The sequence below is a fragment of the Stegodyphus dumicola genome, chromosome 12 (assembly GCF_044657685.1).
Source record: "Stegodyphus dumicola isolate Sdum_Otavi_A_Nest chromosome 12, ASM4465768v1".
Lineage (NCBI taxonomy): Eukaryota > Metazoa > Arthropoda > Arachnida > Araneae > Eresidae > Stegodyphus > Stegodyphus dumicola.
Window position 1 is genome coordinate 43997629 of NC_140779.1, and position 24648 is coordinate 44022276.

Here is a 24648-nt window from a genome sequence, read left to right on the forward strand (position 1 = left end):
AAATTCATGTACGGCATGTAGCCATTAAGTAAAAAGGAAAGTATAACATCCTTCAAAATATGAGATATTGTATCTATGCCTTCATTTATCCACTGGATGCTGTATCCTACCATCTTTCAAGCTGAATGAAAACAGCTCTTCAACTCTTTCCCACTCATTTGTGAGAAAGCCAGGAAATTATGAAATCATTGTATAGGAAAGCAAGTAAGAGTCCGCAACGTCTTTCCCAGAGTTAACTCCTCTGGGATTCATGTTATCAGGCAAATCATGTGGTTTATTAAAGCGCACAGCGTCTGTCTCGCGTACTTCTACTTCGCGTGCAAGGAATCTCTCTTCAACAGATTCCTGTGCGCATGTGAAGAAAGGGGTCACCTTGAACATAATCTTTCTTCATGTCCGTTAACAGACTAACAACATCTAAAGAAGCCAAATTCAAAAGGGATTTATTCTCTTTCCTAAGATATGCACTCAAAAATAAGCACTTAATAAAATAGCAAAGGTTATTTGACTTCCTAGCTGTCAGAATTCAAGAGCTATGCAACGAAAATTAGCCGCCAAAAAGGAGTGCTGCAGTTATAAGGTATTTTGCCCCCTTTTAGCATACCTTCGCGGTGTAATGGTCATCACACTCGGCGCTTATTGAGAGGTCCATGGTTCGAATCCCGGTGAGGGCACTGCTCTTTTTTCACATATCCTTATTCGAAATAACCTAATGTCTCTACAGTGCCGCCTGAACTAAAAAATAAGCCATGATGATTCTCCATCATCAGAACTTGGCGATTGGATTCCTTAATCCCCAGTCGCCCTTTAAAAGGGGAGTATATAAGGTATTTTCTTCCTGGTTTGTGCATGCCTTGATGGGATAATGATTAACACGCTGAGCACGTAATCGAGAGGTCCGAGATTCGAGTCCGAGATAAAGGAATTAAATACAGATCAAATATTTGTACATGCAACTCCACAAGAAAGCAATAAACGCCGCCGCACCTAACAGCATGAAGCAGGACTTAGAGCAGTTCCAAGTAGTGCAAAGTGCTCAGTTTATGTATTTCTAAGCAACGAATGGCCAGGTGTCATGAAGATGCCATCATTTCGCACTCAGTTAAATGCTATGCCCCATCAGCCAAGCTGCCTAACATATTAATTAAGCAACAGTGCAATGTATTCCTGTTACAGCCACTGCGTGCATACAATGTTTAATGTAATATTATAAGATATTCCTCCCGCTTTCCTAGCATGCCTACGTAGTGTAATGGTCAGCACGTTCGACGCGTAATCGAGAATCCCGTGGTTCGAATCAAGCGTTGCTCGTTTTTCATTTCTCCTGCTTTCAAAAAATACCTAATGTCTCTACAGTGGCGCCCGAACTAAAAGAGTAGTGGATGATGATTCTCCCCACCCCAGAATTTGGCGATTGGGTCCCCTAAAACCCCAGTCGCCTTTTAAAAAGGGAGAGTATATAAGGTATTTCTCCCGCCTTCTTAGCATGTCTTCATAATGTAGTGGTTAGCGCGCTGGACGCATATTCCAGAGGCCCGTAGTTCGATTCCCGGCAAAGCCGTCACTCATTTTTCATGTCTTTCAGGATAAAAAAATCCTAATGGAAAAATCTTAAAAAAATTTTCTACAGTATAATCCAGGCAGCGATGTAAATGTCCCACCTGCTTAAGTCCGAAAGTAATATAGTAACGGTATAGTATGGTATACTATTAATTATGGTAATGTTTGTAATATACGGCGGATATTTCAAAAGTTCTAGAAAGTCAGGTATAATTTTTTTTACGTTGTTAGTTTTCATAAATATTACAATGCAGTTTTTCAATATAATCCTCATTTAATTAAATGTGTTTACCCAAAGAAAAGCCAATTATTTTAAGCGATCCTCAAAAGGTTTTTCTATGTCTCCTTAATCCATCTATTTGTGGCATGGTTAATCTCTGAAATCGAACACCCCGTAAAGTTTTTTTTTTTTTCTCCAAATGTAGGGACAGATACAGGAACAGAATACTTTTTTGCAAACGTTGAATAAGTTCTGAAGTTTTCATATCCTACCCCCGCAAAAAAATAAGAAATTATTGCTCTTCATATTTTCAATGGTTATAAAATCAGTGATACAAACGTGCGCCTATATAAGTCAAAAATATTGAATCTCACTAAACATTATTGGACGGAATAGCTGCATAAATATGTCAAGACTTGTCTGTGGCCGATAGCTTTCCCTATAAGTTTCAGAAATTCAACTAGAGCTCAGTTCCTGGAGCATCCTTTGTAAATGTGCAACATATGCTTCTCAGGTATTTTATACTACATGAACAGATCTATGAAACACACAACCCCAGTCGGCCAGGTGTCAAGAATATCACTATTAGAGATTCTTTTCTTTGTCTCTTTTCTTGCAACAGCGACTAGATACTTCCTAGCGAATAAGTATTTCTTTTCGTTGGTCAGGAATTTGTGCGCTTGTGCACTTTAGGTGGTCCATAAGTTTAATCAGGAAACATGAAAACATTGTTTTCTTCCCCACAGAAAGTTTTTAAATTTTTACTTTGCAAAAACATTGATGCAAATGCAATCAGAAGTACCTATCACTCTAGAAGCTTAACGACTATTTACGAGTTGCCTTAACAATCGGCAGTTTTTTTTATGTAGTATTGTTTAGAAGATAATAATACTAGATAATACTTGTATAGAAGATAATAAATAAATAAAAAGGAATCATAATTCTAAAAGCCATTTTATTTAACAACAGTTAGAGAAGTGTGCGGATAAGCCTAATCTAGCTACATTTATAAAGGTTACTTTTTTCTCTTATATATTGATAGAATATCAGGATTATAATAAACAGAGTGATCATAAGTCGGTGAGTGACTGATTATATGTTTGCAGCTGCACGGACCAACAAATGGGCTTAAGCGTTCCCTCCTCATGTGTAAACAAATACGAGCAAATTTCATTTAGAATGTTTCCCACACAAGAATGATTTCTTTTAGAAAAATAGTTCTGCATTACTTTGCCTGATTAAATACTTCAATACTGCAGAGAAGAATGTTCAGAAATTTAGAAATTTTCGTTTTATTATTTACCTAAAATCCTCGTAGGAGTTTTTAATTACTTTTTACTAAAGCATTACTTCTTAGCTACAATGCAGTAGCTAGTACAAGAATTAACGCCGGATAAAAATAAAAGAATCCTAAATTTAAATCTTAAAGATTCTTTACATATAATGAAAAGCTATTTAATTATTTATTATTTAAGCATTAATTTACTAAAAATTATTATGAATTTTGTACATATGTAAATAATTTAGTGAAATTAAACATAAATTGTAGTATCATTCATATAATGCAACATGAAAAGAAAAATAAGTTTACAGGGGTAAATCCATTTAACATGAGGCTATTGGCGAGATAACGCCAAGTCAGCGATGGTTTCGGCGATTAATCTTTGTCGCCAAATATTGCCAGAAATCACTAAAACTCGCCAAACTTGGCGAGCCGTTGGCGACATTCTGTTCTGGTCCTTGCATAACTGCAACTGTGTCCGACCATATATAATGGTTAATCACGATGTTATTACGAGCGCAGTTTATTTTTATTTTATCACGTGACTGCTCGCGCTTTCCCGACGAGAGTAGATGATTTATTTTCCGCTGTTATTCGTAACGTATTTTATCGCTTGAGAATAAAAAAAAAGCAGTTTCATACAGTTCATTGCATATTATTGTTATTTCGCATCGGCAGTATTTGCAATTTCAGCAATTTCGACAAATCGAAGATATTGGAAATTTCTCAACAGACAGAGGAATGCTATATAAGACCAGAGAAAATGTCACTCTACTTCAGTTCAGATTTGAGTTTAGGGATTAGTTAAGAATATTGAGAGGATCACTCTGCGAACTTACGCACTGAAGCTTTGTATATTGTTTTGGGCTTAACGTTCTTAGTACTAGTTTGAAGTGGTACCTGCTATTTGTACTTTGTCATACCGAGAAGTGCTATACGAGTACTTTTGTGAAAAGTTCCCGAACTGTAAACTGTTCTTTAGGAAAAATAAATTTTATCAAACTATTATCGGTTCTTTATGCATTCAATCCATTAACGAACGCAACAGCATATTCGCACTGGCGAATTAACAAAACACATAGAGTAACAATGGGCTATATTAGCTTATAATACGGTTCAATTATATCATTTACATTGGAGTACAATTAAATAAATATTAACTTTATGTAGTTGGCAACCGAAAAGGGTGACGTCAATATGACAGTAATCTATAAAAATTTAGATTTCAGAATTAAATTCGAATTCTTATAAGCCAAAATGCAGCATTGCTTTCAGATTAACCTAACATTTTAAAAATTTCTTTCCAAATCGCTATTAAAACCATTAAACAAGGTACTTAGAGAATTGGCGTTAACATTAATGCATTATTCTGAAAATAAACAGTTAAAAAATTTGATAGATGTTCACAATTGGTTACATTGATTAATTAAAAAGATTAATTTCAAAAACTCGTGAATACGTTATAACAGTATTTCCCAAAATTTTCATTTTCTGACCATATATGTATAATTGCAACTTACTACGATTCACAAGCATATAATTGCTATTAAACCAAACAGACAGAAAAGAGATCTACAATAAAATTAATAGTAATGGACTGATAATATATAACTGCTTGTAATTCATAATAATTAACCGATGATTTTAAGTAAATATTATTACGGATTTGTTATTTAAATAGCTAATGTTAGTCGAATTGTAAATTAAATGGTTTTATTTCCCGCGCAGTTCAGTGCGTGACGAGTATTAAAAGAAAGCTAAGCCGGAAAATTGAAAATACAAGAGCGCGTGCATGTAACATTTAATAAATATCTCTTTTTTTATTTCGAGAAAGTTCCAGAAAGTTCTCGCGCGCGATTTAAAAATCTTATAAAAAGGAGGAAAACCTCACAATTTGGTCAGTCAGTTGTTTTAGTTAGTTTCTCTCTGTTGTTTTAAGAGTTTGTTTAGAAAACTGCTCTTTTTGACTGTAGCGAATTCGCGGATTAGCTTTCTTTAGCTGTTTTGAATTAACTTCTGTTGAACGTTTGAGTAGTTAAGATAACTACTGTGCGATATTGTAATACTCAAAGAATATCTGAGGAAATTTTTGTTGTGATAATAATACATTTTGTTCATTTTTCATCAGACTTGTGCATTCATTTCGTAACGAACCCGTACGCACGCAACAATATGTATAATCTCTACCTATAATAAACAGTAGAGTCTGTTTGTGCGTCTTTCGTTCGTGTGGCTCGTAAGCTAACAGACCCAGGGCTATGAAATTTAGCAAATAGGGGTAGATCTAAATAAGAGCCAGTGGCTATTGTTTCAAAATTGGAATGAGTTTTTATTAGTCCAAAGGGATTTGAATCCCGAAGGACTATTAGTTTCGTTTTGGCATTTTGCGTCGGACTCATAAATGTCGGTTCACTTTTCAAACTGTTGCCACAAAATGTCCTGCATTATATTTGAAGAAATTAAATAATGAAAAATCTGCATAAATATATGTATATTTCTCGTATTGTGATAAAACAACGGTACATAGAGTCATCGAATTTTGAATAACGTAATCCTCCAACGAATATGAGCATGTGGAAGACCAAATTTGAAATTTGTTTTATGATCGATTTCCTATTTTTTAAAACTTTGACGAATTTTTGATTAACAAACTCAAGGATTTCAAAGCGAGCAATGGCAACGTTGTGCAGAAAAAAACATTTTTATCTCCAGCGCGTGAGTCTCTGTATCGGAAATTCTAAAGATATGCTCGTTTTAAAACTATTTTGCGATATTGCTGTTGCACTGGATCTTATGGTTTAAGTGCGAGGAACGTGATATTTAATAAAGAAAGGTAACACACAAAATGTTAAAAAACGCCTCTTTGGACGTAATTTAAAATCTGAAACATTTCAGATTTTTTATTTATTTATTTATTTATTTTTTGGTGATATGGATAATTCTCTCTGATTATATCAGCAACAATGGCACACAGCCATTATTGCTGATATATCATTGTTGCTGATATCAACATTGTTGCCATTCGGAAAAACGAGGGCGATAATTATGTGCAGTTTTAAATTTTATATTTCTTTAGGATACTAGACGTTTGTCGAGAGAAGGCAACGGGAGGTCGATTAATTTATTTATTAGGATAATTAATATTTGTACTAAGGAATACTTCTTATTTCATTGTAGTGTTTTTTATATGCAACACATTTTTCTTGCATTTTGTTTTTTGATAAAGTTGTTCTGCAGAGTAATATTCTGCGCAGTTTTTAAATTTTATGTTTGGTGTTTCTTTTAGGCATTATTCCGGTACATTTAAAAGCCAGACGAAAGCTAGCGGCTAGTTATATAATAAAAGATAAAGCTAGAAAATTTTTCTGTCATGCATCAAAAATTGTGTAATGATCTATAATTTGAAAAACACTGCTTTATACTAGTTGGACCCAAATTTTATACTTCCATTTGTAGTGCCAATTAATAATTAGTAAAATTTTAGTTATTTAACTTATGACACTGAAAATAATTATTAACACACATTTAGAAAATATATAAATATTTTCAATGATAGATACACAGAATTAAATCCAAGAGTGTGAAATTAATTACGTATACAAATGCAATATAAGAATAAACATGTTTCACGTGTGTGTGTGTGATTATGGCAAAGCCTCGAGGGCTATCTGCCTAAGAGGAGGGATGCCTTCGTGGAGGACTTTCTAAGGGAAACTGACTCGTATATACGTTACACATGGAGAAAACCACGAAAACGCCCATTCAGCCAGCCCGTTCCCGGGATTCGAACCTCGGACCGAACTACCAGTGTTCAGCGACTTTACCGCTCGGCCGCTGGTGGGCCCATGTTTCACGACTCTGTTATCGAAAACCTTTTCTTCTTTTAAAGGTACGCGAAGAGGGAAATTAATGAATTTTTGATATTCAGTTGTTAAAAAATATACATGAGTTTATTCGTACTGTTGCGAGCTAATGGGTTCGTAATAGATTAAATGCACAGAGGTCCGACGAGAGGTTGATAAAATTTAGATTAAAAAAAAGCATTCCAGAGTCCTGCATTTTTCCACAGAAATACTGGCATAGTTCTTCACAGTGTCACAGAGTACAATCAGTAGTTGCACTTCAAACTACTGAGAACGTTAAACACAAAGCAATGCCAAGTTCATCTAAAGAGTAAGCTAACCCGGAGATGTCTCAATACACAAAACTCAGACTTACTCACCGAACTCAATACTCACAACAAAAACTACAACTGAGAACTGATGCTCTTTCCGGTCTTATATACTACTTCATACCTGGTTACCGAGATATTTCAAGTACTTTTTGTTTCTCGAAATAACTGGAAGGCATAGGAGACCCAGATGCGGTTACAGCTAATGTAGTGATCAATTACAGTTTTTCAATTACAATACATAGTACCTATGATACAGGGACCGAACACAAATATCGCCAAATAGTCGTCAAGTTTGGCAACCTTTGGTGATTTTACGCCAAATTTGACAAAAATTAGTCGCGAAAAACTTTGCGAGTTTGGCGATATCTCGCCAATTCAGCGAGATAGCCATTTAACCAATGTTAAATACACTTGCGCCTGTAACTTTGTTTTTCCGGCATATAGATTTTCATATTGCCTTATATAGAAAAAAAAAACAATTTCACATGTAATTTCCATAAAATTATCCATCTTATGCACAGAATTCGTAACAATACATTAATTTATAGTCTTCTAACATTAAATTATCCAAATATTTGTTATGGAAATATTGCAAAGTTATACATTTAATAACTTAATTAGTCAAATATTTACCTTTGCGCTAGCTTTTAGTAAGCAATGCAAGAAACTGAGAATCATGTAATATTACACTATCAAACTTGAACTTAGTTTAGGTATTCTAATCGCCAGATTAAAAAAAAAAAAAAAAAAAAAAAAAACCCTCTATCTTGTTTTCCTATTTTGCTTAAAATTTGACTGAAAAGAAGATTATACCTCCCTTTCTTTTTTTATGCTACTGTTTCCGATTTGTCAAATATCAGCATTTTTATTGTTCGTTATCATAATATTGTATCTATGTAATCCTTTATTTTGCTTTTACTTTAGTTCTTTAAATTTACTGAAATATAAGGCAGTACTTTTATTTTGAATTCACGGAATTAAAATATTTTAGCTACATAACATTATTATTGTATAAAGTTTGCGAACTTTGGAAACGCCATGAAAATTTTAATATTCGTAATACACACCCGTTTTCATCACTTCAGGAATAAACAGTACACTTCCAAGGTAACATCCGTCCTAGATCGACTTAACAGTTTCATGTGCTGTTGCTTTATAATTTTTTTGTCTAGTCTTAATTATTTCTCTCGAATAGGAAAGTGTATACGTGTTGTCAGATTTTAATTTGCAGTGCTATTTGCTTCTTTATTTCCTTTTATTAAAAAAAAAAAAAAAACATTTTCCCAATGATCATTCTCTCCTTCACACTGCTGATTTATCTTGTTTTACACGATTTAAAGAATAAAAGTCATTTTATATATGAATACTTTAAGAAAGACTAGAAAAAATCCATGTAATTGCCTCTTTTCAAATAAGTTCTGCCTGAATTATTTAATCTAACGAATCTAACGTAAAGCATTCAAAAGCTATTAAACTTTAGAGGCGATACTATGTCGCAGGAGTTTTTTTCAGAAAATGACATTCATAGTAATGTAACATTACAAACCCTTGCAAACATTAATCCAATCCAGCCAATTCTACCGTTACGAACTAGTTCCGCTGTTACTACCAGCACCGTCACAGGTTACACCGACAAGTTTGGTTTATTTAATTATGGCAAAGCACTCAAGGACTACCTTCTTAAATGAAGGGAATGGAGGATTTTCTAATGAAACCCGGATCGTATACACATTACACATCAGAAAAATTACGAAAACGCCCATGCAGCTAACTCATTCTCCAGATTTCGAAACCCGAACCAAACTACTAGTGTTCAGTGATCCTATCGACAAGAATTTTAAACGTTACCACAACTTTTCTACCGCTACATAGCGAATAGTTTAGTCGTGAGCAGAAGCTCTACATATGTTATGAAGCTATTTTCAAATCCCTGAGGAGAGAAACTAATGAGAGCAAAGGTTTTGAATGTGGGTATTTAAAACTCGGCGGTACTAGAAATTAGTGTTAAGAGTTTGATGTAACGGAAGAGGGATGAGATAATCCTCATGTACTTTTGCCTTAACAAATTAATTTCATACAATCGAATTTATTGCTGATGTTTTAGATAGAAACTCTTCTGGGATTTTTATCTGGCCTTGCTTTTTTCTTAACTGATGTTATGAGTCTGGTACACGAAAGGGTCCCAGAAGTAATGTTTATAATCAGGATAAAACATTAGTATTTTCTTTTTTCTGAAGGAAGAAGCAAATTATCCCAGATGAAGGCATCTCTTACATTATGGATCCTGGTTATCAAAACCCAAACACCGCTATTCTAGAACTGCTGTGCAATATACAAATGTTTTGTTAAAAGGATGAAAACACAATTGCACTCACCTTGGGCTAGAACATGCCATCCCAAAAGCGATAACAGATAAATAGACAGGAACAACCGAAGCTGCATTTTCATTTTAAATGCTCAGGAGCTATCTATCCCTAACCGCCTACAAACGAAGGGACAACTGCATTTTGGAAGACGATTGAAAAAAACGAGCTCTCACTCTGAATGTATTCTCGAAGAAGATAACAGATCACCACATAAGCACTAAAACAAAAGGTTTGTTATCTGTGACCGTTGAATGTGGTACCCTGAATTCAATGCGCTATGAATAATGAAAAGAGAACATGATTATCTCTTATCTCCTCCTTTCCAATTGTTATATGTTGACACATATTTTTGGCTACCCTTGATTATTTAAATGAAATCAAAGTTTCAGGCATATATATCCTAAGTTTTTATCTCTTCAAATCTTTTAAAACTACTATAATAAATTAATAATATAAGATTACGAATGCGTTTATCACCTGCTTTGTGGGAATAAATTTACTTTCCAAAATTATCATTATTGAATTATCTGTATTTCGTTACACATATGGTGATGTTATTGTTGAAAATGAAATTCAGTAAGTATCTTGATCTTTTAAGATAAATAGTCATTGATAAGAAAGTGCAATGAGGAAAGGAATAATAATCGGATTGTACCAAAAATAACTAAAAATTTCTAGTGATTGTTTTTACATACATTAAAGAATGATCCAAATATCTAATTTATTGAATTATTTATTAAACGAGTGCCGCCCAACCGGTATAGGGGATAGCGTCGCTGACTGCTGCGCCGAAGGGCCCGGGTTCGGATCCCGGAGTGTCGGTGCGGCATTCTAAATATGCGGCGAGCCGGAGGTCTTCTCGTGTGGTTTGGTGGAAGGGGAGAGGGATGGAAGACCCTCGGACCCGTCCCCCCGAGTGCTCTCCATCAAAATTACGGCGGAACTGAGCAAATTCGCACTGTCACCTGCAAGGTGCTCGAGACTTTTGCCAACGAGAGGCGTAAACTAACGCTCCTTGTCACGAGGTATTTCGTAGGCTTGAGCTGATGTTGCGGTCAGACAAGTGAACATAAGTAACAACATTGAGTTATTTGTAATTACTTAATTGGGTACGTCATATGTGTAAGAATAAAATTTGATTTCCAATGATAACTCTGCATTTGTGAATTGATCCTGCGTTCAAAAATAAATAATTTTAAAAAGCCGTATTCCAATTTTTTGAGCTCAAAATTGATATTATAGGAAAATAAAATGATGATCGCATGTGAAAAATTAATTTGATAGCATCGTAAAAAGTAAGCAAAATATAAATACAAGTAAGAGGTTTGGTTTGGTTTACTGAATTATAGCAAAGCACACTAAAGCTATCTGCTTAAGTGGATGGATGCTTTCGTGGAGGACTTTCTAAGGGGAACTGGCTCGTATATACTACGAAACCGCCCATGCAGCCAGGCGGTTCGCGATATTCGAACTTCGGACCGAACTACCAGTGTTCAGCGACTTTACCGCTCGGCCGCTGGTGGGCCCACAAGTAAGAGGAAAATATATTGAAGATATTCTGCTTTAAACGAAATTAGTACTGGTATTGCAGGCATATTCTGTTCACTTTAAGGAGTGAAAAATTTTAAATAAGAATGCGACTTGTAACAACGTATTTAGAAGGAAGCCATATGTCAGAAATAGCACACTTTTAAAAGCAAACAACTTATAATAAACGGATATTACAGAAAACAGAAGAAGCGCAAGACAGAATTCTCCAACACCCTGAAACTTTTAAACAAACAAACAAACAAAAAAAAAAAAAAAAAAAAAAAAAAGTGTTCTTGAAAAGAATACAGTATAAAATTAATTTTAAATATGAAATTACTTAAATTACTTAATTATAGCGCAATACACTAACATTGTCTGCTGACCAATAAGGTTATTTACAAGAAAGACTTTTAAGAGAAACTGCCTCGTATTCATGTTACACTTCATGAAAAGCCTCATTTAGTTTATCGATTAAATCACCGAGAACAGGAAAACAGTACTTTACAAGTACATTGGTAGCTCCAGACACTTGTTAGTCGGATCTTTAAAAAAAAGTGACACCAGTAAGGATTCATCATCAGTTTTACTTCAGGAGAAAACATGTGATGAACATATGTTTTTAATAGTAAAGAGGTATAATAGTAAAATTTTTAAGAGTAAAGAGGTTAATAGTAAACATAAAAGTATGTTTTTAATAGTAAAGAGGTGTATAAGAAACTTTAGTAGGGCCGTGAAAAGGCCGCGTGCATGACAATCAACAATAACGGACGATCGAAACCAGGTTAAAAGGCCAGGTCAAAGACAAAACCAAATAGGTAGTTTTCTTAATTCAGAAATGCATTCGCTTCAGGAGAATGCCAAGCTACCCACTTCCCCCCTAAACCAAAAGTTTATCAAAGCACTTTACTAGCAAGAAACTGATCGTACCCATATAGTTAGAAACGAATGATTTTCATGCCTTTCAAAATCTTCCTCGGCGCAACAACGACCGTGTGGTAAAGTCGTTGAGAACTAGTAGTTCGGTCCGGGGTTCGAATCCCGAGGAATGGTCTGGTTGCCTGGGCACTGGTTTTCTTCCATGCGTAAAGTGTATCTGAGCCAGTTTCCCTTAGAAAGTCCTCCATGAAGACATCCCTTCCTTTAGGCAGATAGTCATCTTGTGCTTTACCATAAATAAACAAACTAATTTCCTTGGCGATCTGTGTTTCCTCAGAGTTGATGTTTTCAAAAACCTCCACGTACAGTTTGAGTAAGTAAGATAGTCGAACACAGGTACTTTCCGTTTCCGAAACCAGATAGGTTACATGGGAGTTTTCCTTTCTATTACGTGGATACGAACCACCCTTAGAAATTCACCTCCTTAGGCAGATAGATAGTCTTCCTTAATCCGTTACCTAGCCAAGTCCAGGGAAAATTTATGTAATTTTTCATCACAGGCGGTATGAATTAGGAAGCTAGGCAAGAATAGGAAATTTGATCAAACATCAACTTACAAACTTCCTCCGATTAAAAAAAAATGATAAAAAATTAAATAAATGAAAAGAACTTCTTCATGGTCAAATGAAAGAAAATAAATAAAATGAACTTCTTCACGGTCTGCCTATATATGCATTCTAAGCTTAATTTTTTTTGTGGATGGGGAGATGGTAATATTAATCGAACATAAATGACACAGACACACATAGAAACTAGCAGTGCAAATTTTATTTAAACAAAGAAGCAGTTTACAATAAAGTTCAGTATCACATAAGACTCTGTCGAAAAGTTATACCAATATATTTATATTTAGGTAATCATTCCAGTTGAATAAGAAGTACAATACAAGACTAAGAAGACAGTGGACGCAGTACAAGATTTACATTTGAAGTATCGATCAAAAATAATAATTACTTTACATACATTAGTAACAGTAAATGCAGTGTCAATGAAAGCACTTTTGAAAACAACAGACACTTAGAGATTCAAACAATAAGATACATTTCACTTTAAGGTAATGCAGCAAACTACTAATGGCGTCATTTCATTCAATCAGCATGCATTGACGCTTCTGATTTGCTAAATTAGGCCTTTTACGCAAAAGTTCATATTAATCTATCATATTTGGTATGGTAGATTAATGAAAAATCCATTTATAGCATTTTCAGGCTTTTTTTTTTAAGAAAGCTACATACAAGTCCTTTTAAAAATTTATTTTGATTTACTTTGTGCAATTTAAAACTAATTTTCTTTTTACACATACCATCACTATGAAATTTATTATGTATGTCACATTTCATGATGGACTTTAATTCCATAGGAATTTTAAGTATATTTCATCATTTCAGTATAAAAATTTTTACAAATTACTCTTAATAATTTAAGTCGGTAAATCTGATTAAAAGGCAGTTTTTTTGGTAATCATGTCAAAATAAGGGAGGAAAAAAATCGATCTTCACTATCATAAAATTTAAATATAATTTTAAACATAGCTCCACAGCATATAACTGTGGACAACATAATTGCTTCAGTATCGACTGTAAAAATAAGAACAGAATAAGCTATAAATAAAATTTCGAAGGCAGAAATATGGTTAATCTTGGAAGTTTCAATTTTATTTTCAACAATGCAGTTAGGACTATGTAGATTTAATGATTATGTTAAATTTAAAAAAAAAATAAGTGAATGTTTTTTATACATATCTCTTTATGATATCCTATTGGAGACAATTGTATTAGAAGCCCCTCTCATTCTGTTGCAATTTAAAAAAACGGTGGAACGGAATTTACATGAAATGTATAGCTAACATTTAAAAACTTGATTTTTGAAAAACATGTGCACAACATAAATTGTCAGTGTTTAAAAATTCTTAAATTTTATTAAAAAATCAACAAAATTTTCTACCGTCTTGCATTTTTAAAATTATTTTAATTACATAATTTTAAAAGCACTTTTCTATTCAGAAAATAGTCAGTATTCAGTTTCTTTTTCTCAGTTTAACTGTGATTTTTTATATGTACATGATATTAAAATTCAGATTTTATAAACAACCGATACATTAAGAGTTTATTTTCTACAACTGAGTAATATTAATACTTGTTATTTATGCAATAAGTAATCAGATAGGAAGAAACCATCAGGTACGTTGGGCAGGTAATAAACCTTTCTATTTGATAAAGAGTGGATGTAGAACGTGCGATATACTTTGAAAGGTTCAAACAAAATTTAAAGGCATCTGAAGATTTCAAACTAATATATGAATTCTAACTATAAGTAAATGTTAATAAAATTTAAGAAATTCCCGCAAAAGCGATCAAAAATAGCTTAGTTAAATGTTTTTTTCGTACAAAGAGGCGAGGCTGAAGTTTAATTCATTAAAAATTTGAAGATTAAATTGGACTTCGTATACTAATAGCACGGCTTAGCACCTTTAATACATGAAATGGCAATATTTCATGCATTTAATTAATGGAATAATAAAAATATCAACTAAACGAATGTCACAATACTATCTATCAAAAAACAAAGTTAACTAAAGGGTTAAAAATTCTTTATGCATTTTCAACGATTTAAATTCATTTAAGCGCTAAAAGTTACAAATATTGTATTCAAACATGTAATTTGCTTCAAATTCTAAAGCTTCCCATACACGTTTACAAAATGTAACGTGAGCTTCCAGGTTAACAGATCTGATTATCAAAAATTAAAAGATGTGAAGAGTTTCAATATTTTTTATAGCGATTCAGGAATCTGCAAATTCTTTCACCAGTTTTCGTTTCTAAAAATAAACTTGAAAAACTATTAAAAGAATACCTGGAGTTAATCAAACAGGCCTTCTCAGAACTTTTCTTTTAATTATAAAATAAATGTAAGTTACTAATTTTTTAAGTAAATAATCTATTACTAAATAGCAATTTATTCTCCCTATGGTACAGTGAAGATGTAAATCTTTTAATAAAAGCTTTCATTTCTATGTGATCGAGTCCCATTTGACTTATGCAATTTTTTATCTTTTTATTCCTTTGAATCTAATTATTTTCCCTCTTTGTTGAAGAAGCCGTACTTCGTTTCCTAAATTACCCGAGAAATTACGAAATATTTCAGCTGTGTTTCAATGTACCACGAGCATTATAGACTATAAATCTTGGAATTATATTTAACTATATTAATATATTATAATAATATTTGCAGCTACCCAATAATCAAGCCACTTATTTAGATCACAATTTCATTTCTATTCATCGACTTTTTCTTCTTTCCAAATATTTCTCCTCGTAAATAAACAAATGAAACTTACGAATCAAACGTGCGCACGATTTGTTTCAATATTCTCCATGGAATTCATTTATTTATGATGCACTTTATCTTTACCCGTTTTATTATTTTAAGCGTTTTATCCTGTTTATTTAGTTTATTTTATCGAATTTTGGTAGCTCCATCTAATACAACAATTTCAAAATTTCTCAACTAATAGTTAAAACGTCAAGTGAAGTGAAAGAACTCAGACTGTCACTATATTTCAATTCAGCACTGTTGCTTAAAATGTTACCATGTTTTTATAATCTCGCCTCTTCGCCACTGATTTTTTTTTTACATTCTTAAAAAATCTAATTTGCACTGTAAGAGACATTGTGTCAAAACGACTGTAAATATATAGTACAGAAATTTAATAAACTATATTTTTCTTGTACAAAACAACTAACTGTGCTTTTAGTCTATCACCTTACCTATAAAGCGAAGATAAGAGGTCATAGCAATTGGAAAATAATATAAAAGCCTACGAATAATTTATGCAATGTTTTCTAATGACTAGATCTCTTAAGTGCTACCTCTCAGAAAAAAAACTCGAGTTTCGAAAAAACATTGCTACAAAATTGAAAACAGATCTGTTACTAAAAAATATAAATATGGACCGATTCTTTTCAAGTTAGGTGCTTAGAAGATCAGTTCGTCTCTCAGACAATAAGTATATGCATTAATTTGTGCAAAATTAAAATCAAAAACACTTTTAGAAGTTTAATTTGTTTGATACCTCAGAGGTAGCACTAATGTTAAAACAAACATTCCATACTATCAAATAAAAACATTTCATACTAATATATTGTCTACTAATACTAAATAAACATAAAAGTACAAAGTTATCACCGTTCGCAATCGAACAATTCCTGTAAGTAGCTATAGCTACAACCCAGTATTTGTCATAAAGTAGTGTCAGTATACTCCGAGAGATGGCGTGACCAATCTGGTAGTTAAAAATGTAAGCTTGTGACACTAAACTACTAGAATATTTACATATTACTTACAGTGAAAGTACGGGGTATTCTTAAGAAACACTTTATAAATATAACCCCGAGGAAAAAATACGGTAATAGAAACTTAACTTGATGTGAAAAACATAAAACAAAATCGAGCTTGAATGATTTTTGACGTGCTTTTGCCCCCAAAATGCAATAATAAAAAGGGTAAAAGTATGCGTTTTGAAAAGAAACTATACGTTATTGTTTTAAAATCTATGCAAAAATTATGCTCAGAATATCCTTAAAAGCTCTTCGCAGATAATTATGAACTACAAATTTAACATAAGTTATTAAAATATTACACTACTACTAAATAATGATTTGTATACACTTGTGGCGTTCTGCTCTTACAACAGAAAAAAATTCAATTTTGTAAGATGCTTAAAAGATCAAAAGTAATAAAAAGTTACTGAAATACATCTCTGATCTACATTTATGGCACTGAACAGTAACTTTGATACAATAAAATAAAAGAAGCTGGTGAAATATAACGTTCACAGCAAAGAAGTCTAAACTTGCAGAAATTTTCCATTTATTCAAACAATGCGTTTGGCACGTTTCTACAGCACACGTTGATGAACAATTCAGTGCTACAAACGCATTGCTCAGTATTGCACCAGTAAGTTAGCTTCATTTTTGAAGTACGAGTTAAAACTTTGCACCAGAGATATAACATAGTAAACTTAACAATACGAGAGAAAAATGTACTAACAGTTAAAAGTTTATAACACCTGAAAAGACAAAGAAAAAAGCGTAATTGTATTCTTTTAAGTTTCTTTTAGAATACCCCGTAAGGCACGTGAGATGCAGACTTGGGTTCCATGTGCTGCAGAGTGGTCTCCATGTTTCCTTGAAACTGGGTGTAGAGTGCATGCACAGAACAATTTTAATTGGGATATTTATGAGTGATCAATAGACTATTCTGTGGACATGAGGCCTCTGTCGTCTGGGTTGTGTTGTCCAATCACTGCTTGACCAACTGTCGCCACGTTTCGGTTTGGTAGGCCTGCCGTGAAAGGTAGCAATATGTTGCCCCTGGAAGAGGAAGAGAAAAAGAAACATGCATATTAAATGAAATTCTTTGAAGAACTTTTCATACAAAAAGTATATAGATGTTTCTTAATGACGAAGCATTTCTTAATTCTCAGCGAAGTTTCCGTACTTCTTTTTTAATTGGAAAAACTTATTTCAAATATCAATTGAAATAAACTCGTAAGTAGTTTATATGAACTATTACGTATGAACAGCGTATTTTTATAAATGCTCTCGATAAATGGGAACATTTAAAAGGAACAATGAAAAAGAGAGGATTAAACAAATTTAAAATTGCAGAAATGAGTTCTAAGGAATCTATTTTTATACTCGAATTCGAAACAAATATAAAGTACTCGATGTTTTCAATAATACAATGGTATTGTGAGGCAGATGGCAGGATCTTCGTCGATATCATAAACTATTATTTCTGCTAAACAAAGGATATTTGTCGATATAATATTATTTACTTTAAACTGAAAGACCTGGACATGCCTTTATAGCAAATCTCAATTATTAGCAATCAGATTTCCCATACATCGTTACTTCCCACAAATTTTCCGATTTTATAAAAAAGTATAAACTATTCCCTTTATTAACCTAAAATTTTATGTGTTGCACTAATTGCTACCAGACGTAAAATAATTTTAAAAATTTTTGCTGCAACTACTGTAAATGCATCCTATGTCCTTTCTATATCGAGTCACGAATTAACAAGAGTAATTAATGTAACTGTGCAATATTTAGCAAATCCTCATGGATACATTCCATGTGGTTTTAGAAATTTACTCCTCAAACTCTGTTATTTGTTTATTAAAAAGCATTTGACTTAAAACATTGTTATAAATAACACAAATTTACGGGTCCTTGCACTATTACCTACAACGCAGTATGTAATACACATATAAGAAAGAAATCTAAATTGTCGCATAATTTTCGCGTGCTAGAGCGTCAGAGTTCTTCAGAAATATATTAAATGTATTATGTTACAGGCAATGTATGAAACGCTGGTATTCTATAGAACGTATGGTGTTTTTAGGGAAAGAATGAAATATGAGAATTCTTATATACTACTTTTCCCTGCATACAATACATAGGCATTCTATAAGATGACAAATGCTGTTTAGGTAAAGGACAAAAAAGGCCATGATAATAAAACCGAAATAAATACATCTAGATTATAATAATTAAATGGAAGCCATTTTCGAAGTTCATTATTGCAGCGATTCTTGAAAATGGCAAATATAAGTATTGCTCACTATGTAGAAAACTCACTATTAGAAGTACTTTTAACCATTCTTCTTGCAAAACAGTGGTATTGTGAATCGTAGAAGTTTTTTTAACCATTTCTCTTGCAAAACAGGGGCATCGTGACAATTCGATCTTATCAAGGTGAAAATATTACAATTCTAAAACATCGTGGTAGCGGTAAATAAAGCGGTTGAAAACTTTGCAGTTTTGAAACACTCTCATAAAATATATAATGGTAAAAATAAAGCTCCTACAAATAATCATATGAAAACATCGCAGACATTTATTTTCAGAATTTAGAAGTTTTAAACGCACGGTAACAAATAATTTGCGAAAATAAGAAGGAATGAGAAATATTTTTATAGCTATATTCCATATTTATAAATGAACTAATAATTTTTTGCTGAAGATGCAAGAAGGACACTAATAGCTAACTACATAAGTATAAAATTCTATTAATCGCTATACGTAGCATTAATGTTTTGAATATCTTCAGTTATTAAGTTTCCTTCTTGCCTTTTCAGTTAAAATTCATTAGTTAATTAAAAATGTTAAATGTAGAAATAAACATATTCCTTATTCCTTCTTAAGCTGACAAATCATTATGAGAATGCGCATTTAACCCTTTTAAGGTCTGAAAACACATATTTGGAATTTTATCATCATATGATAATTTGCAAGTGCTCTATTTTTAACCACGATATTTTCTACGACGATATTTTAAAACTGCGAGCTTTTTCGACCACTTTATTTTCTGTGATGACGTTTTATACCATTTTTTTTTAGAACAGCGATGTTTTCCCTTGCTTTCTTTTCTCACACGTTTTCTCCTTGTGTTGTTTGCTCAGCGAAGTTTCCATTCTTGATGTTTTTGGCGAACACCATTATTTGAACTTCGAAATATCCCCTACTGAGCATTATAATTCTCATTGTTTGAAGTCAGTATCTGTAACCTGTAGAAACTTAACATCAAATATTATTGCTGAAAAATACAAAATTAATTTGAATTTCCAACTGGTAGTACATACTGTTGCGTGCATACTGGTTCGCAATAAGATTGAATACACAAGTCCGAAATTTATTCTTATCAAAAAAAATACTCTGGAATTTTCCTGAGAGATATTCGTACAAGTGTTCACAATACCTCGCATATTATCAGTAGTTATACTTCAAATTACTAAAAACTTTAAAATAGTACAATGCAGTGCAAAGCGTACATCTAAAGAGAAAGCTAACTCCGATTTGTCTCAGTTCACGCGGAACTATAACTCACAATAACAGTAACTAAACAATTAACAAAACAGCTGAACCAAGATGTTCTCTCACTTTTTAAAGATTTCAACCGGTTGCAAGATATTTCTAGTTATTTCTGCTTCTCGAGATTTCTGGAAAGCAATAAGAGGTTGGAATTACGGTTACAGGTAATATAGTGGTTAATTACATTTATTCAACTTGAATACAAATTACCAAGATATTCATTTATTCACTGATAAATTCATGTGCTTCTGCATTTTTTTTTACTTTTCTGGCATAGCTTTCCCTTAAAATTTATCTCGCGGTGCATTGCACGGGGGAATACAACAATTTTAATTATAATTCTAAAATTAGCTATCTATATACAAAATTCGCAACAATATGCTTGAGCTTCGGAGCACTGTATTCACCAAGACATTATCGTTTACCCAATGTTGACATTAGCAGTATTTGTACTATATAATCCCCAAAAGTTTTACTTACTTGTGTGTGTGTGTGATTATGGCAAAGCCTCGAGAGCTATCGGCCTAAGAGGAGGGATGCCTTCGTGGAGGACTTTCTAAGCAAAACTGGCTCATATATACGTTACACATGGGGAAGAGAAAACCACAGAAACACCCATGCAGCCAGCCCGTTCGCGGGATTCGAACCTCGGACCGAACTACCCGTGTTCAGCGACTTTACCGCTCGGCCGCTGGTGGGCCTTTACTTACTTAAGCATTGATCTTTTTGAGTGAGTAGTGGCCATTGAAATAACTTCCGAACACGGAGGTACACTGAACAAAAATGTTTCTTATTGATATTCGTCTACGAGGTCGTTACAAATGTTTGCGTTTTTGCTAAAAGTTGGGTAAGCAAAACTTGTCATAAGTTTGAAACCTATCTTTTACGACTAATTTCTTAAACTGGAATCATACGAGACTACGATCAATTCATTAAAAAATATTAATTCTTGCAATCATTCTGAAGCATATCTTGCATAATTTTAACGTCCGGTTGATTTGACGCTACCGTTAATTCTATATTAAGCATAGCGATAAATAGCTTTCACTTTTCTGAATGCCATTCCAATCTACAGTATTTATTACAAATAATTTAATTTAAATAGATATTTAATAAAAACTAATATTAAAGTTCCTATTTTCCTCCTTTCTTCCTTTGAAGGGAGTAGCTCGCCTGCATGAGTCGGCACCGATGAGAAATTTTGTTATAATCTTTTAAATACCAGATATTCAGACTTAACTGCAAAGTTGATGATTAATTTTGTATTGTATTGAATTTAGAGCCCCAATATGTATGGCACCCGAAGCGAATAGCTTGTGTATTACAGTTTTTAATCTAATACTTCCGTGGTATAATTATTACTGCTTTTTCAGTGATCCTTATATGGCTTAGTAGACGCGGTTTAAAAATGTACGGAAATAAATTTTCGCACTTTCTAAACTCAACATAAATCTTTCTTTTCTTTTGATATCCGATAAATGGCGATAATTCTTTCCAAACTAATTCTTTCCAAACTAATTCTTTCCTAATATTACATTTATCAATGTATTTTGCTTTTCAAAAAACTCATAACACTGAACTTTTTCTAAGATATGTAAAAATAACTGACTTGAACCTCCAGAGTATTTAATGTACATGTTTAAAACTTACAGTTTAAAATACTTAAATATTTTAATAGCTTGTGTATTAAATTGCAGAAAATCTGAATTGATGAAAACTATTATGTTTCTGTTTGGGACATTAATTTGATAGTATTTTATAGTAGTAGATAAAGCATTTCACAAGGTTAAGAATAGCATTGCATAGGCGTCCAGAAGAGCTTAATATGAAGAATTCTTCCATTTAAACACAGAGATAAAATTATATTTGATGGAATGAAGCGGCCACCAGAGAATCCCTCGTTAAGTCTGAATAACGGTTCAGAGGAAGATCGCGTTAGTGCTTATTCTAAAGAAAAACAGAGATGTCTCACTCATCCCTTTTATTTTTTTAACTTGGGTAGCGGGTATTTTATTTTCTAGAGTAATTACGTACATTTAATGTAGTTACAAGGAAATGCTTTAAAAAAATTAAGCGATGATTTCGTTGAATGCAATTACCATTACGACCTGGATTATTACCCTTGTAAAGCCCAGAATATTAAAGATTATGTAGCTTATTCAAATAGAGGTAATTTATAAAAGTATTCGACTGCATTTAATATAAATGTGATATTATTATATATGTTAGCCAAGCTTCAATAATTGATAGTATTTGAGGGGAGACTTGCCCGATGGTTTTTGTGATTACGACAAAGCGTCGAGGGCTATCTGCCTAAGGGGAGGGATGCCTTCGTGGAGGACTTTCTAAAGGAAACTGGCTCGTATACACTTTACACATGGGGGAACACCACAAAAATGCCCATGCAGGCAGCTCGTCCGCGGGATTCGAATCTCGGACAGAACTACCAGTGTTCCGCGACTTCACCGCTAGGCCGCTGGTGGGCCCTTGCCTGATGGAAGATTCAGCTTATCAGGAACAGTTAACATTAATTTCGAACTCTACATCTTGATTGTCAGTTCCACTAAATGAAAATTCTGACTTGTATATAGCTTCATTGGATTATTTAAAAGCGCATTAGGGTAAATTTACCTTAGAAGAAGATTTCGTGATGGGCTTTCCTAAGGGAAACTGGCTTTACTCACGTTACACGTGAGGAAAGTTACAAAAATATACATGCAGTCAGCTTATTCGCTATACATGCACAAAGAGAGACATATACAAATAATCGTAAGAATCCAAAAATAACAAGAATGATAGCATTGCTTCGTAACTAAGAAATGTGCCGTGCTTATTAATTTAGGATTTCCTGCACCTATTTGCAAAATGGGATCAGTCTGAATAGAAAGGTTCATCCTCGGTGCTGATTTATGCGTTTTTCTATTCACAATATCCTGTAATTTTTGCGATTAACAACCAAAAAGAATAACAGAATTTGTGTGAATCCCCCCCCCCAAGAAAATTGCACCTGAGGCCATTTTTATGCTTTTGTAAAAATTTGCAATGTTTGCAAATTTTGCTTTTTTATCATTGTTTTTGCAATAAAGTGATCTCAGTTGAATTTATTCTTTGAGTAAGTCCCAAGTGGACGAACGATTTTTAAGATGCAAAAATGGCGACGTGTCAAATACCACAAATTAGACATCAAAAAAGAAGCTGTAATGAAGAAAACAGTAAAACTACAGAATGAGAGATTAACGGAGATGGTCGCCAGACCTTCTCTGAGCAAAACTTTCATCTGATAGTTCTCTGAGAACACAACATGATGATGCTTATCTTTCACTCATGCTACTCGCCAAATCGTTTTGCACAACGCGACTTTATCCTATTTTCACAGGTAAAGAAATATCTCAAAAAGCAACTTAATAATGTGAATGAGCTGCAAGAAAATTTGCACTCGCCTTAAATAATACTTCGTGTCAAGAGTACCAGAACTGTTTCAACAGCTGGCAAAGCGTGGGAAAAGTGAATCAATGCTGGTAGAAAACACTTTGAAGGATCTAATATATGTAAGCGTAAAGTATAACATAATTGCTTAAAAACAATTCCAATTATTATTGGGTACCTTGTTTCATGCGTGAGTAAAGATTTCAGTTTTTTATGTGGGTTAAAAGGAAGTATTACTATGCTTCTATTACACATTATTCTTCATTACTTTCTGAAAAAGTACATAAATTTATAAAAGCTATGAGATACTTTTTTTCCCCATTAATATTCAAGTCATTTGTGACTCATGTTTGCTCTCCATTTTCTCCTCTTTTATGAGTTTCTTCTTAATGGCACCAAACATTCAGTTTTATGATGTGTGAGTAAGTAAGTTTGAACTCGGAATTCAAAATCTTTGATTTTGGAACTGATATATTACAAATTAGTTTTATTGAAACCATTTATATCACAAGTAAAAGGAAAAACAGAGAGAATATTTGCTTCAAATATTGAGACAAATTAATATACAAGGTTATATATTCGTGTAGTACTGCTGCTTTAGTCCTGTAAGTGTAACAAGTAACATAAGCCTGGGAGTAACACAAAATCTGAAAGTCTTTCTGGTTTTTTTTTCTTTCAAATTTACTTTTACTGTTTGCCTAATTCTTTTATGATGGATCTCGGTGATTTCGATCTCCAGGTTTTCTCATATGTAAAAGGGCTTAACCTATTCAGGATCGCATAAATTTCATGAAATCTGTGATAAAAGTCGTTTGTTTTTTGCAAAAAAAAAATATTTTGTTAATCAAATAAACGCATTTGCATAAAAAATACTTCCATCATCTAAGAGACACCATTTAAGTTTTTCAAATAATATCTAAACAATTTGACCGGCTTCCATCTATACGAAGAGTTTTGCACGTTTTTAGTGTGTAACTTTTCTAAATATATTGCCGGGGATCCAAGAAGTGAAAACAATATCTCAACTTGTCATACTGAAAGAAGAGAGCACTAAAAGATTAAAATAAAATCCAAAGATTGCATCAAAAAGTGATATGTGAAAAATATATGATGGGTTTCTCTTCTTTAGCGATAGAAACGATATTTTTAGTCCAAAGGGGCTTTGTCCCTGAAGGACTATTGTTTTTGTTTTGTGATTTTCCGTTGGTTCACTATAAATGCCCGATGCCCGTTTTACTTTTCAAACTGTTGCCCCCAAATGTTAGAGTCCTGTATTA

At 33.1% G+C, this 24648-nt stretch overlaps 2 protein-coding genes across 3 annotated transcripts in view; both read right to left on the bottom strand.

Moving 5' to 3' along the window:
• LOC118198977 (uncharacterized) overlaps window positions 1-9790 on the bottom strand; it is a 121369-nt gene extending 111579 nt beyond the window's left edge. The window contains exon 1 of the mRNA XM_035370757.2: window positions 9612-9790. Within this exon, the coding sequence (XP_035226648.1) occupies window positions 9612-9684 (73 nt within the window). The 5' untranslated portion in view covers window positions 9685-9790. The remainder of the gene's footprint in view (window positions 1-9611) is intronic.
• Window positions 9791-12816: 3026 nt separating this feature from the next.
• The window catches only part of LOC146993551 (uncharacterized), a 184191-nt gene continuing 172359 nt past the window's right edge, over window positions 12817-24648 (bottom strand). Inside the window, exon 9 of one of the 2 annotated variants that reach the window (XM_085827672.1) lies at window positions 12817-17440. In XM_085827672.1, coding sequence (XP_085683798.1) covers window positions 17315-17440 — 126 coding nt within the window. In that variant the 3' untranslated portion in view covers window positions 12817-17314. The remainder of the gene's footprint in view (window positions 17441-24648) is intronic. The other variant, XM_085827673.1, reaches the window with a different exon arrangement.